This window comes from Capra hircus, chromosome 18 (assembly GCF_001704415.2).
Source record: "Capra hircus breed San Clemente chromosome 18, ASM170441v1, whole genome shotgun sequence".
NCBI classification, from domain to species: domain Eukaryota; kingdom Metazoa; phylum Chordata; class Mammalia; order Artiodactyla; family Bovidae; genus Capra; species Capra hircus.
Genome location: NC_030825.1, coordinates 11,695,081 through 11,708,474, shown reverse-complemented (window position 1 = coordinate 11,708,474; position 13,394 = coordinate 11,695,081). Strand labels below are relative to the sequence as shown.

The following is a 13,394-nucleotide window of genomic DNA, read 5'->3' as shown; positions in this document are numbered from 1 at the left end:
AGTTGGACATGACTGAAGTGACTTAGCATGCTGGAAAGAACGAAGTGGCTGGACCAAAGCGGAAACACTGCTCGGCTGTGGATGTGTCTGGTGGGGAAAGCGAAGTCTGATGCTGTACAGAAGAATACTGCATAGAAACCTGGAATGTCAGGTCCATGACTCAAGGTGTACTGGATATGGTCAAAGCAGGAGATGGCAAGAGTGCCACTCAGGAATCAGTGAACGAAAATGGACAGGAACAGGCATATTTAATTCAGATGACCATTATATATTACTGTGGGCAAGAATCCCACAGAAGAAACGGAGTAGCCCTCACAGTCAACAAAACAACCCGAAATACTGTACGTGGGTGCAACCTCAAAAACAACAGAATGATCTCCGTTCGTTTCCAAGGCAAACCATGCAACATCACAGTAATCCAAGTCTATGCCCTGACCAGTAATGCCGAAGGAGCTGAAGTTGGACAGTGCCATGAAGACCTTCTGGGCTTCCCTGATAGCTCAATTGGTAAAGAATCTGCCTGCAATGCAGGAGACCCCAGTTTGATTCCTGGGTTGGGAAGATCTGCTGGAGAAGGGATAGGCTACCTATTGCAGTATTCTTGGGCTTCCCTTGTGGGTCAGCTGGTAAAGAATCCTCCTGCAGTGCAGGAGACCTAGGTTCGATCCCTGGGTTGGGAAGATCCACTGGAGAAGGGAAAGGCTGCCCACTCCAGTATTCTGGCCTGGAGCATTCCATGGACTGTATAGTCCATGGGGTTGCAAAGAGTCAGACACGACTGAGTGACTTTCACTTTCATGACGACCTTCTAGAACTAACTCCAAGAAAAGATGTCCTTTTCATCATGGGACTAGAATGCAAAAGCAGGAAGTCAAGAGATACCTGGAGTAACAGGCAAATTTGGCCTTGGAGTACAAAATGAAGCAGGGCAAAGGCTAACAGAGAGAACGTGCTGGTCATAGCAAACACCCACTTCCAACAACACAAGGGACAATTCTACACGTGGACATCACCAGATGGTTAATACCGAAATCAGATTGATTATATTCTTTGCAGCCAAAGATGGAAAAGCTCTTTACAGTCAGCAAAAACAAGACCAGGAGCTGACTGTGGCTCAGATCATGGCTCCTTACTGCAAAATTCAGACTTAAATTGATGAAAGTCGTGAAAACCACTAGGCCATTCACGTCATGATTCAAATCAAATCCTTTATGATTATACTGTGGAAGTAACAAATAGATTCAAGAGATTAGCTCTGATAGACAGAGTGCCTGAAGATCTATATGGAGGTTTGTAACACGGTACAGGAGGCAGTGACCAAACCATCCCGAGAAAAAGAAATGCAAGAAGGCAAAATGGCTGTCTATATTTCTCTACAAATAGCTGAGGAAAGAAGTGAAAGGCAAATGAGAAAGAAAAAGATATACCCAGCTGAATGCAGAGTTCCAAACAATAGCAAGGAGAGACGAAAAAGCTTTCTTAAGTGAACAATGCAAAGAAATAGAGGAAAACAATAGAAGCGGAAAGACTAAAGATCTCTTCAGGAAAATTACATACACCAAGGGAATATTTCATGCAAAGATGGGCACAGTATAGGACAGAAATGGCAAGGACATAGCAGAACAGATTAAGAAAAGGTGGCAAGAATACACAGAACTGTACAAAAAAGGTCTTAATGACACAGACAACCACGATGGTGTGGTTACTCACCTCGAGTCAAACATCCTTGAGTGTGAAGTTAAGTGGGCCTTAGGAGGCATTACTACAAACAAAGCTAGCGGAGGTAATGGAATTCCAGCTGAGCTATTTCAAATCCTAAAAGATGATGCTGTTAAAGTGCTGCACCCAGTATGTCAGCAAATTTGGAAAACTCAGCAGTGGCCACAGGACTGGAAAAAATCAGTTTTCAGTCCAGTCCCAAAGAAGGGCAATGCCAAAGAATGTTCAAATTAGCGCACAACTGTACTCATTTCACATGCTAGCAAGGTAATGCTCAAAATCCTTCAAGTCAGGTTTCAGCAGTACCTGAACCAAGAACTTCCAGATGTACAAGCTGGATTTAGAAAAGGCAGAGGAAGGGGCCATATGTATACCTATGACTCTTTCATGTGGAGGTGTGACAGAAAACAACAAAATGCTGTAAAGCAATTATCCATCAATTAAAAAATAAATAAATTTTAAAAAGAAAAAAGAAAAGGCAGAGGAGCCAGAGATCAAATTGCCAACATGCGCTGAATCATACAGAAAGCAAAGGAATTCAAGAAAACCATCTACTTCTGCTTCACTGACTATTATAAAGCCTTCGACTGTGTGGATCACAAACTGGAAAATTCTTAAAGAGATGGGACTTCCATTCCACCTTACCTGCCTCCTGAGAAACTTATATGCAGGTCAAGAAGCAACAGTTAGAACCAGACATGGAACAACGGACTGGTTCAAAATTGGGAAAGGAGTACATCAAGGCTGTATATTATCACCCTCCTTATTTCATTGACATGTAGACCAAAATGCCAGGCTGGATGAAGCACCACCTGGAATCAAGATTGCCAGGAGAAACAGCAACAACCTCAGATATGCAGATGATGCCACCCTAATGGCAGAAAGCAAAATGGAACGAAAGAGCCTCTTGATGAGGGTAAAAGAGGAGAGTGAAAAAGCTGGCTTAAAACTCCAACATTCAAAAAACTAAGATCATGGCATCCGGTCCCATCACTTCCTGGCAAATAGACGGGGAAACAATGGAAACAGTGACAGATTTTATTTTCTTGGGCTCCAAAATCACTGCGGACGGTAACTGCAGCCATGAAATTAAAAGACACTTGCTCCTTCAAAGAAAAGCTATGACCAACCTAGACAGCATATTAAAAAGCAGAGACATCACTTTGCCAACAAAGGTCTGTAAAGTCAAAGCTTCTCCAGTAGTCACATACAGATTTGAGAATTGGACTCCACAAAGAAGATGGAGTGCCGAAGAATTGATGCTTTTGAACTGTGGTGCTGGAGAAGACCCTTGAGAGTTCCTTGGACAGCAAGGAGATCAACCCTGAATATTCATCGGGAGGGCTGATGCTGAAGCTGAACCTCTAATACTTTGGCTACCTGATGCGAAGAGTCAACTCACCGAAAAAGACCCTGACGCTGGGAAAGACTGAGGGTATGAGGAGAAGGGGATGACAGATGAGATGGTTGGATGGCGTCACTGCCTCAGTGGACAGGAGTCTGAGCAAGCTCCGGGAGACAGAGAAGGACAGAGGACACCTGGTGTGCCGCAGTCTATGGGGTCGCAGGGTCAGACACAACCGAGACATGAACAACGAGAAAACACACTATAATAGGAAAGTTAAATAAACGTGTCAGCGGCTCATTTCTAGGAACAGCTAATTAAAATGGGCAAAACTGTCAAACAGAAGTTTAAACGCAGCAAAATAGGAAAAAAATTAAATCAAGACCTGAGCTCTATCGGCAGATGTTTTATTGAATGTAATCTGAATTATGTGTCTGTCTTGTTTCAGACAGTGATTAAGAATTTTAAAAAGGCATAAGAGCATGCTAAGCATTATTGATCATAAAACTGAACATGTCCACGGCAGTTCTGTTTAAAAAAATATCATAATGGACACCAAAAATTTAACTAAAATTAAGACTGACTTTAAAATCACTATTAAAATAATCCTCTCCTCCTATTTAAGCACCTCAACCCAAGCCTATGCATTAATTTTATTTTTGAATAGAAAAATGACTCTGAGATAGACAAGCTGATTCACACACAGAAAGATATGCAAAACCACCTACAGTTCAGTCCCAAACTATCATCCAATCTCAATTTCTGATACAGACAGAGATAAAATGCTCAGCTAGTGACAAGGATTCAGCACTATGGTAAAAGAAAAATGTGCCAATTAGGGCTTATCACAGGAAGCTAAGGATTGTTCAATAGGAAAGAATCTAATAATAGAATCTACCTCATCAATAGTTCAAGAAAAATCATATGATCCCTGAAAAAGAAAAAAAAAAAAAGGCATTTGAAAGAATTCACTACCACCCCCTAAGGCAAAATTTAATGAAAGGAATACAAAAATATTTTTTTACAGGCTGAAGAGGATTCTAAAAATAAGAGCTGGTATTAATGTTATAATTAGTGAAGAACTAGAGAGATGCATTTGAACCTCAGAAGTGAAACAAGGATGCTTGACGTAACCTCATTACAGGGTTTGAGAATTTGGGGAAAACGCAACAGGACACAACAGAGAAAGACCAGGAACACAGATCAGAAATGAAGAGAACTGTACTAGCTAACAATGCTACTAGGACTGCACGTCTGCAAAAGCAAACGAGTCAACTAAACCAATGGACACGAGAGAAGTACTTGAAATAATCAGTGAGCTTCATTTCTCCAGACAAAAACTGATGAGAAAGCATGCAAAGAAAAAGAAACGTTATTCTCAATAAAATATTAAAAAATCAAATCCAATAACACATCAAAAAGATCGTGACATATAAAAAGTCCCATGACCAAGTGGGATTCATCTCAAGTTTACAAGGATGGTTCAACAATACACAGATCAGTGCGATACTCCACTTAAACAAAAACAGTATACAATGGAGGGCTTCCCTGGGGGCTGAGCAGGAAAGAACCCACCTGCCAATGCAGGAGACGCAGGTTTGATCCCCGGTCCGGGAAGATGCCACATGCTACACAGCAACTAAGCCTGTGAGCCACGACTACTGAGCCTCTGTTCTGGAGCCCAGGAGCCACAACTACTGAGCCCACCTGCCCTACAGCCTGTGCCCTGCGACAAGAGAAGCCGCGGCCAGGAGCAGCCTGTGCCCTGCAATGAGGGAGCAGCCCCTGCTCACAGCAGCTGGAGAAAGGCCCGCACAGCAAGAAGACCCAGAGCAGCCGCAGATGAAAAACAAATCTTAAAAAATATATACAGTGGAAGGTGACTCAGCCATGAAACAAGGAATGAAATAATGCCATTTGCAGCAACATGGATGCAGCTAGAGGTTACCACACCAAGAGAAGTAAACCAGACAGAGAAAGACAAAGCCATGTGATATCATTCATATGCGGGACCTAAAATATGGCACAAGTGCATTCGTCTATGAAATGAACAAGATTACGGACACAGAGAACAGACAGGTGGCTGCCAAGGGGGAGGGGGCTGGCGGAGGGATGCAGCGGGAGGCTGGGCTAGCAGATACACGCTGTCATATATAAAACAGGTAAACAACAAGGTCTGGCTGTAGAGCACAGAGAGCCATATCCAACATCCTATGATAAACCAGAAAATAGTTTTTTTAAAAAGAACGTGTATAAATGTACTGAATCACTTTGTTGTACAGCAGGAATTAACACAACATGGTAAATCATGTATATTTCAATTAAAAAAAAAACAAAGAAATGCGTTACCATTGTGACAATCTCCCGTCACCACCACTACCACTAAGAACACACCAAAGGCTGCAAGCTTTCCAAGAGCAAAAATCCCCCAAACTGCTCTAAGTTGTACTGGTAGGCATTACAGTCCTCTCCCTGGCGGGGAATTGTGCCATATCTCTGAATTGTTCAGCCCAAAGACCAGGAGACCAGTACATGTTAATAATGCCAAGACCACATTGCTGGGCAGTGGCCCCATTCACAGATTTGAAAACTGAGGCTCAAGGTGGTGACTTCATTCGCGAGGAGTCCCACGTGGGCACACCTCACACAACGCTTGAGGAATGGAGCTGGGACCGCCACACTGTGCAAGGGTTCTGGAGGTGGGGGCTTTTCTTGTTGCCTGCTAAAGCCACTGTGTCTTGACATTTTCAGAATGTCAATAGTGTACTAGAATGAGCAATGAAAGGGAAGTGCTCTCACGCAATGTTAAAAAATATTTTAACACAGCAAGACTCAAAACAGCACGACAGGAGGACAGACATGGAAATGTGGGGCTGTGGCAGCTTGGGGTCGGGCCCAGCTGTGGGTGGATATATGGGGAGGGGGGATTCCCCGACACGGGGCAGGGCGGGAACCGAGTAGCATGTGGAAAAAAGCACACAACAGGGGCCTGACGACACGCTAGTTGTGTCTGCTCTGTGCTGGAGCTGTGCTCGGCAGCTTAGAGACCTTTCACATTATTCAGGCCTTGTGAGGACTCTGGAAGGTGAATGCTCCCATTTCACAGCTGGAGAAACTGAGGTTCACAAAGACAAATGACTGGCTGGGGTCCTTCGGCCTGATCTGGCTGACTTTACCAGCTAAGCCCCCTGGCCTCAACCAGCAGGTGGGGCTGCTCCTTCCTGAGTTCCCTCCGCTCAGAGGGGCTGCATGCCCTCCGGTGTGACACCTGTCCAGCACGGTGTGGCCCCTCCAGCCCCGGATGGCTCGGCCCCAGGCTGTGCTCCATACCTCGGGCTGGGTCCCTGCTAAAGCTCCCCTCCCAGTTTAGCAGGAAGCTCTGGCTGTCTGGCTACCCCTCTGCTGGGCTCACCTTCCTGAGCCCTCTATTGCCATAGCTGTGAAAGCGGGGGAGTGGACTTCCCTGGCGGTCCAGCAGCTGAGAGTCTCCTGCCAATGCAGGGGACACGGGTTCAACTCCTGGTCCAGGAAGTAAGACCCCATATGCCACAGAGCAACTAAGCCCGTGCACCACCACAGCTGAGCTCGTGTGCCCTTAGGGCCTATGCCCTGCAACAAAGGAAGTCTGGGCACGGCAGCAAAGAGTAGCTCCCACTCGGCACACGTAGAGAAAGCCCGTGCACAGCAACAAAGGCCCGGGGCAGCCAAAAAAGAAGGCTGGTGGCGGCACCAGTCACAGCCCACAGGCTGCTGGGGGAATTACAGCGAGCGCTAAAACCTGCTGCCGTAGATCCTCAGGAAACTGACGGCGCCTCTCGAGTGTGGACGGAGAGAAGGAACACACCTCGCCTGTGCCCCCACCCCCGGAAGCACCAGCCAGCGCGGGTGCAGACTCTCAGGTGGGACGTGGAGCCAGGAGGTGGGCTGCCTGTGGCCAGCTGAGCCACGCCACTGCCCGGCCCACGACCTGCCCCATCTCCCATCTTCTGCCCTCCTCCAGAGCACGGATGCCAACAAAGTAATCGGCCTATGCCTGAAGCCACGCTGGGGCTCTCTCTCTCCAGGACATGTGGGGAGTCCTGAACTCGGCCAACCCTCCTGGTGGTTCCGCTGCCCAGCTCCCATCTCCTGACCTGAACACGGTGCAGTCGCCCCAGACACGCTGGGGCTCCTGGTCAAGATCAGGGGCTCACGTCCACCCTCTTCCGACCCCATCTGTAATCCTGCTGCAGAGGCTGTGAGACTGGCATGGCTGACACCTGTCCTTGGACCTGGTGTCCACTCCCTCTCTAGGACTGAGTCCCAGGACCGAGCCTGATTCCAGGAAATGGCCTTGTGTTCCAAACCGGATGCTGCTGGACAGACCCTTCCCCAAGCCCCTCCCCTCACTCCAGTTCACGGTGCACCCTTGAGACGCCCAAGCAACGCCTGCTTTGGAGCTGGCTTTACCCAACACTTGTCATCACAGACCCAGGCACCCCTGGGTCACGATGTTCTCAGACCCAAACCGGCGCTCAGGCCCTCGACCCCCAGGGCCACCACACCCGCTGACCTTCTTGGTGTAGCCCATGGCCTTCAGCACGGAGTGGTTCAAGGTCTCCAGGGAAGCCAGGACGTCCTCATAGTCCCCCATGTGGTCCACAAAGTAGTCTGGGGTGGGGGGAAATGGGAAGCAGAGGTCAAAGGTCGCAGGAGCATCGCACCCCTCCCCTGGGTTCTCCCACCACCATCTGTTCCCCTCCCCCCAGAGAATCACTGCGCACGCAGTCTGGGTCCCCGCACAGCGGCACCTACCACAAAGCTCCTTGGTGTCCACATGGCTGCATGCAGAGAGACACGGGGGCTCAGAGACAGGCCTGTCCCCACCTGCCCCCCAGCCCTCCACCCGTCTCCCTCCGGGGTAAGCACAGCCCCCAGCAGTGGTCAACACCCCCCCACCTTGCAGCCTAGGTGACCCCCACTTCACAGATGAGGGAGCAGCCAGGGAAGGCCGCCACCCCCTCCAGAGGATCGGCGTCTGTGCGTCTCTCTGACCCCGTCACCACACCTCCCAGCCCGTTCCACCTCCCGTGTCTGCCCACTGCATCTGGAGCAGAGGGGGCTGAACCAGGGGCTGTGACAGCTATCACCAGAGCTGTCCGGAGACCTCAGTCCCGGGCCCTGCTCTGTCGGAGGGTGTGCCCCCCTCGCCCCGCCGTTCTCACTCGAGCCCTGGGGTCCCGTGTTCCCGTTCCTACAGCCAGAAGGCTCTCAGTCTTTCCTCGGAGGCCGAGCACAGGCCACCCACGCTGGGCAGGTGCAGGCAGCAGCCTCAGAACCCAGACGCTGTGAACAGGAGCTGGGGGCGGGCGCCCAGGGACCCAGCTCTGTGCAGTTCCGACAACCTCCCTTCCCGGCCGGCTCCCTCACCGGGAGAGGAGGGGCTGGCCTCAAAAGCAAGCCAGCCTCATCGCAATGGCTCTGCGGAGAGGCTCCCAGCTCAGGCGCTCTGCAAATTCTGTCATGGAGGCCCACGTGGGACAAGTTCTCACAGGTCCTGCAGAGAGGAGGCCTGCCTCACAATGCTCAAAGTAGCACCGACCTTCCTGAGCTGCGCATGGACGGTTTGGGGGAGCAAACCTGTCTAGCATCCCCAGGAGGGAACGTGTATAGCTCACACTCTAGGGAGTGTTGGAGACAAAACACCCAAAGGTCTTTAGAGCTCTGACTTCTTGCTGATGGGAAGTCCGCCCCGCCCGCACTCACCAGCCCCGCTCCAGCTGCCGGAATGAGGCTGAATAATCTGTGAGCACCTGCAAAGCCCTTTCAAGCTCCCAGGGGGGCTGCAGGACCCGCTCAGAACCTCCATCTGGCTCCAGACACAAAGCCCTCCCCTGGGGCCTGCGGCAGGAAGCAGTCCCTTTCAAGTGGCCTTTCCTGAGCCAGCTGCCCCGCCCTGGCCCCAGGTCACCTCCAACCTGGGCCCCCTGAAAACAGGCCTGGGGACAGCTCCTCCTCCAGAGCTCTAGCCTGGCCCAAGGGACCCCAGCCTATCAAACCTGCCCCCCAACAACTTGGGTCCTCATCACCTGAGTGGGGTGGAGAAGGGGCCAGGGCCTCACTCTGCCTGGGGACCACTCGGAAAGGGTGGGGCTGGAGTTCAGGGTGGGAAGGGTTGGTCCCTGTGAGTAGAGTGAGCATTTTGTGCTGGATTTAAGGATTGGCTGGGGTTGGAGAAGTTTGGGGGTTGATTGAGCTGCAGGTTAGGGTTCTGGCTGGGTTGGAGAAAACGTAGAGAGTGAGAAAGAAGGTTAAGGTCCCAGTAAGAACCAGTCTGATGAGGGCCCCGGTTAGGAAGAGGATCTCAAAGCTCGTGTTGGGACTGAGAACAAGCATGCGGTGCTGGGGTCAGAACTGAGTGGAGCTGGCTGATTACCCCTTTGTCATCCCGTATATATTCTGCTTCCCAGGTGGGACAGTGGTAAAGAACCTGGCTGCCAGTGCAAGAGATGTAAGAGACGCGAGTTTGATCCCTGGGTCAGGAAGATCCCCTGGAGGAGGGCAAGGCAACCCACTCCAGTATTATTGCCTGGAGAATTCCGTGCACAGAGGGGGCTGGTGGGCTGCAGTCCGTGGGGTCACACAACTGAAGCGACTCAGCATGCACGCACATGTATTCTGCAAACCTAGGCTCTCTCCCTGCTCTGCCATGTTGCATTCAGAAAAGACAAACGCTTGCCAACACAATCTCAATCTGTCCACTCCCCAGACTGCCCCAGCCAGTGGGGGCCAAAGAGATGGCACTCTGGATTAGCAGCCCAGGGGAGTGGACACTGGAGACTGGGGGACGCCACCTCCCGGTTCCAGCCGCCGGGACTGAGCTCACTTGGTGTTGTCAGAGTCGATAGTGTGGAAGAGATCCTCCAGTTCCCTCTCATTGAGGACGCCATCTGCAAAGAAGAGCTGGAACTCCTCCAAGGACAACTTCCCGTCGTCTGTGAGGGAGAGAAAGGGAGGGCAGCTGGTGTCGAAGCGGCGGGACATCCCCAAATCAACAGTGGAGCCACAGCCCGGCAATCCCCGCCCACCCCGGCCATTCCCCAGCCAGCAGCCACACTCCCGCATGGGGCACCCCTGCCCGTGGCACGAACCCACATTAGCCACCATTTCACAGAGAGCAACTGCTCACCCAGCTAACTCCCCACCCAGCAGAGCAACACCCATGTACAGGGACTCGCCTTACCAGCAAATACTGGGGCTCCTCAAGCCCCGCAGCCAATAGGCAGGCAGAGAGCGCCTGCCAGGCAACCGTCACTCCGAGTCACCTGCTCACCTGGAGGTAGGTAACCACATACCTGTTGCCTCCGGCAGGCCCCAGCCTTTTTAGCACCAGGGGTTGGTTCCATGGAAGGTAATTTTTCCACAGACCAGGGGCAGGGGGTGGTTTTGGGGTGGTTTCAGGGTGCTTCAAGCAGACTGTGCCCTTTATTTCTATCATTTTATCAAACCTCAGATCATCAGGTGTTAGATCCAGGGGTTAGGGATCCCATACCCATAAGAGGCAGATTTAAACCTGGGCGGTCTGAGGAGCACTCTCACTTGCTTCCAAAAGCCCAGAGAACCTCTGCACACTTAAATCATCTCTACCCCAGCACCCAGGTCCTGCCTGGGGAGGCAACGACCTTTCAGGGTGTGACGTGACCCACTGTCAGCAGTGGCACGGAGTCCTCGCCAGGCCGTGGATGCAGCCCTGAAGATGCCAGAGCCCAGAGGGAGGTGGTGGCAGGCTTGGGGCAGGGCTCTCAACGAGGAGCCCCCACAGCAGACACACCTATCCCAACGCGTCCCTCCCGATCTCACACCTTCAGCAGCCTCCACTGCCGCCGCCCGGGTAGCAGCATCTGCTGGGGACGCTCTCATGGGTTGGGGGCAGCCGGGCCCCTGAGAGAGGGGCTCCCAGCAGAACTCCAGCTCCTCCCACCTGAGCTCTCCAGCTCAACACACTCATCTCCCAATCCCACCCCTGAAGCCAAGACCCCCTCCTCAACGACCTTAGACTGGTCCTGCTCCTCCCTAAAGGAACCATGTCTGTGGGAGGCAGTGGAGGTCAGGGAGAAGGGCAAGCCCAAGACCCTTCCTGCCCCAGCCCTCTCCGTAGACCCCCTTCATTACTTCCAGCTAGTCTGCACTCAAAGCCCTTGAGAGCCCACGCGGCACTTTGTGTGGATTAGAAAGAAATGCCCTTCCTGGTGGGCAGGGTGGTGGAGATGCAGCCCAGCATCCGAGCTCCTGAGGGGCGGGGCACACAGGCTTCATGCTCAATTCTCTCGAGTAGGTGCCCTTGCAAAGTGCACAACACGCCCAACCAGACATGGCAGACCTACTCAGGCCCAGGGTGGAAGTCACTCACACTTTTTTTTAATGCATTTTATCTCTGCGTTTTATATTTTAGTTTCTTATTTTTAGCTGTGCCAAACAGTATGCATGTCTTAGTTCCCTGACCAAGGATCAAGCCTGTGCCCCCTGCAGTGGGAGAACTGAATCTTAACCACTGGGCCACCAAGAAGTCCCCACTGTACATTTTAAAGGCTATGGAGCTTCTACTCTGCTGCCAGCAGCTCTGCAGGGGCTCAAAGTAGGGCAACAGGAGGCAGCTCCTCACATCTTGCAGTGGCTCCCCTCCGCCCATGCTGAGAGGGGGGATATGAGAGAGTGGGCGCAGGCTTGCATATGGGGGGCTGCGGCAACATGCCGTGGGCCTCCAACATCCTGGCTCGAGTTTTAATGTCACAAATGGGAGAACGAACTTCTAACTCTCAAAATCCAGAGTCCCCCTGAAGACAAAACAAACACCCCCTCCCTCCCCAATAACACATGAAGACCCAAGAACCAACCATAAAAAGTGCAGGGTAACAGCTGTGAAATACATGAACGCTAAGCTATGGCTCTGTCTCCTGTGAAAGAGGATGCTTTCCAAGTTTCCTTTAGCAAGACTGATGATCCGGCAGCCAGGGGCAGAACCAGGGCAGACACACGGGCTCTGTGTGTTCACGCATCTGGTCCTCAAACACCCCCTGGCAGACCACCCACCCCCACCCCCACCCCGTTTACAGAGCAGACAGGCCAGGCTGGTTATGGGACTTGCCCAGGTCCCTCAGTGGGAGCTCAAACCCAGGTTACCCGGCTCCCGAGTCCACACTCCCAACCCAACCTGAGGCAGGGTCTCCTGTCGGGACCCCCAGCCACAGGGTCACACGGAGAAGCCAAGGCCAAGCCTGGACTCAGTGGGAGTGCGCTGTGAATGACCACTCGTGTCTGCCACGGGCAGGGCACCACCAGCACCTCCAACCCGTCTGCATTCAGAACAGGCAGAGGGGGGCCCGCCGGCCTCCCGGGCCCAAGGCCTTCTGGGCTGACATTTACCTTGAACGTCCCAGCACAGCCCTAATGAACCCAGATCAGCTAACGAGGGAGGCGGCATCTGCCCGGGGCCTCTGTGCAATTAGAGGAGCCAGCGGGTCTGCACCTCCAGGACCCCCGAGCGGGCCATCTGAAGGTGTCCACGCTAATGAGCATGAGCTCAGCCTCTGTCCCAGTGACCTTTCAAATGCCAGGAGTCTGCCAGACACACTGGCACTCACTCCTCCGCCGGCTGCCACACCACCCTTCTGGGCCCCAGACCCTTGGCTGCCAGGAAGGGCCCCCTCTTTTCGCCTCCCCTTGGGGGCCACGCCTGGTCTCCACCCTCACCCTGACGAAGACACCTCTGACCTGGGAGCCACCAGGATAGGCCAGCCTGAGCTGAGCCCCTGCTCCTGTGATTCCAGAGGCTGATTCCACTCCAACCCGTGGCCCAGGCCCTCGTTTGGGACCATCCTGCCATCCCTGCAGGCATCTTGCTGCTGTGGATGCCAGGGGCAGAGCCGGAATCTACCTGTGCTATACGTGTGTGTCTGCACACCTCTGTCTACACCCACACTCACCCCTTCTCCCATTCCCCTGCCCATATGATGTCTGCAAACTGGGCTGGATTCAATCAGAGCTTCCTCCCCAGCCCCCCAGCCCAGACTCTGTGATCTTTCGCGTGTCCTCCCCAGCCTGGATTCTGTCACATGTGAAAAAGAGGGGTGATATTCCTTCTGCCTCTAGGACCTGAGGGAACGTCCAACGAGGAAGTCTGTCCTGGTGTGTAACGGACGCTCCACAGCTGCCAGCAGTCTCCACCAGATGTTGACGCCCCGTGAGGTCCAGGGTGGGAACCCATACTTGTTGACAAATCACAGCCCGTTTTCCAAGGCTCGACATTCATCAGCTGGCATGAGGGCTCACAGACCCCTTACTGCATGCCAAG

General features: G+C 52.3%; 1 protein-coding gene across 2 annotated transcripts in view; it reads right to left on the bottom strand.

Annotated features, from left to right (window-relative positions):
* The window catches only part of NECAB2 (N-terminal EF-hand calcium binding protein 2), a 41,388-nt gene that overhangs the window by 23,066 nt on the left and 4,928 nt on the right, over nucleotides 1-13,394 (bottom strand). The window contains exons 3-5 of one of the 2 annotated variants that reach the window (XM_018061775.1): nucleotides 9,930-10,038; nucleotides 7,859-7,884; nucleotides 7,617-7,714 (exon numbers count right to left, since the gene is read on the bottom strand). In XM_018061775.1, the coding sequence (XP_017917264.1) occupies nucleotides 7,617-7,714; nucleotides 7,859-7,884; nucleotides 9,930-10,038 (233 nt within the window). The remainder of the gene's footprint in view (nucleotides 1-7,616; nucleotides 7,715-7,858; nucleotides 7,885-9,929; nucleotides 10,039-13,394) is intronic. The other variant, XM_018061776.1, reaches the window with a different exon arrangement.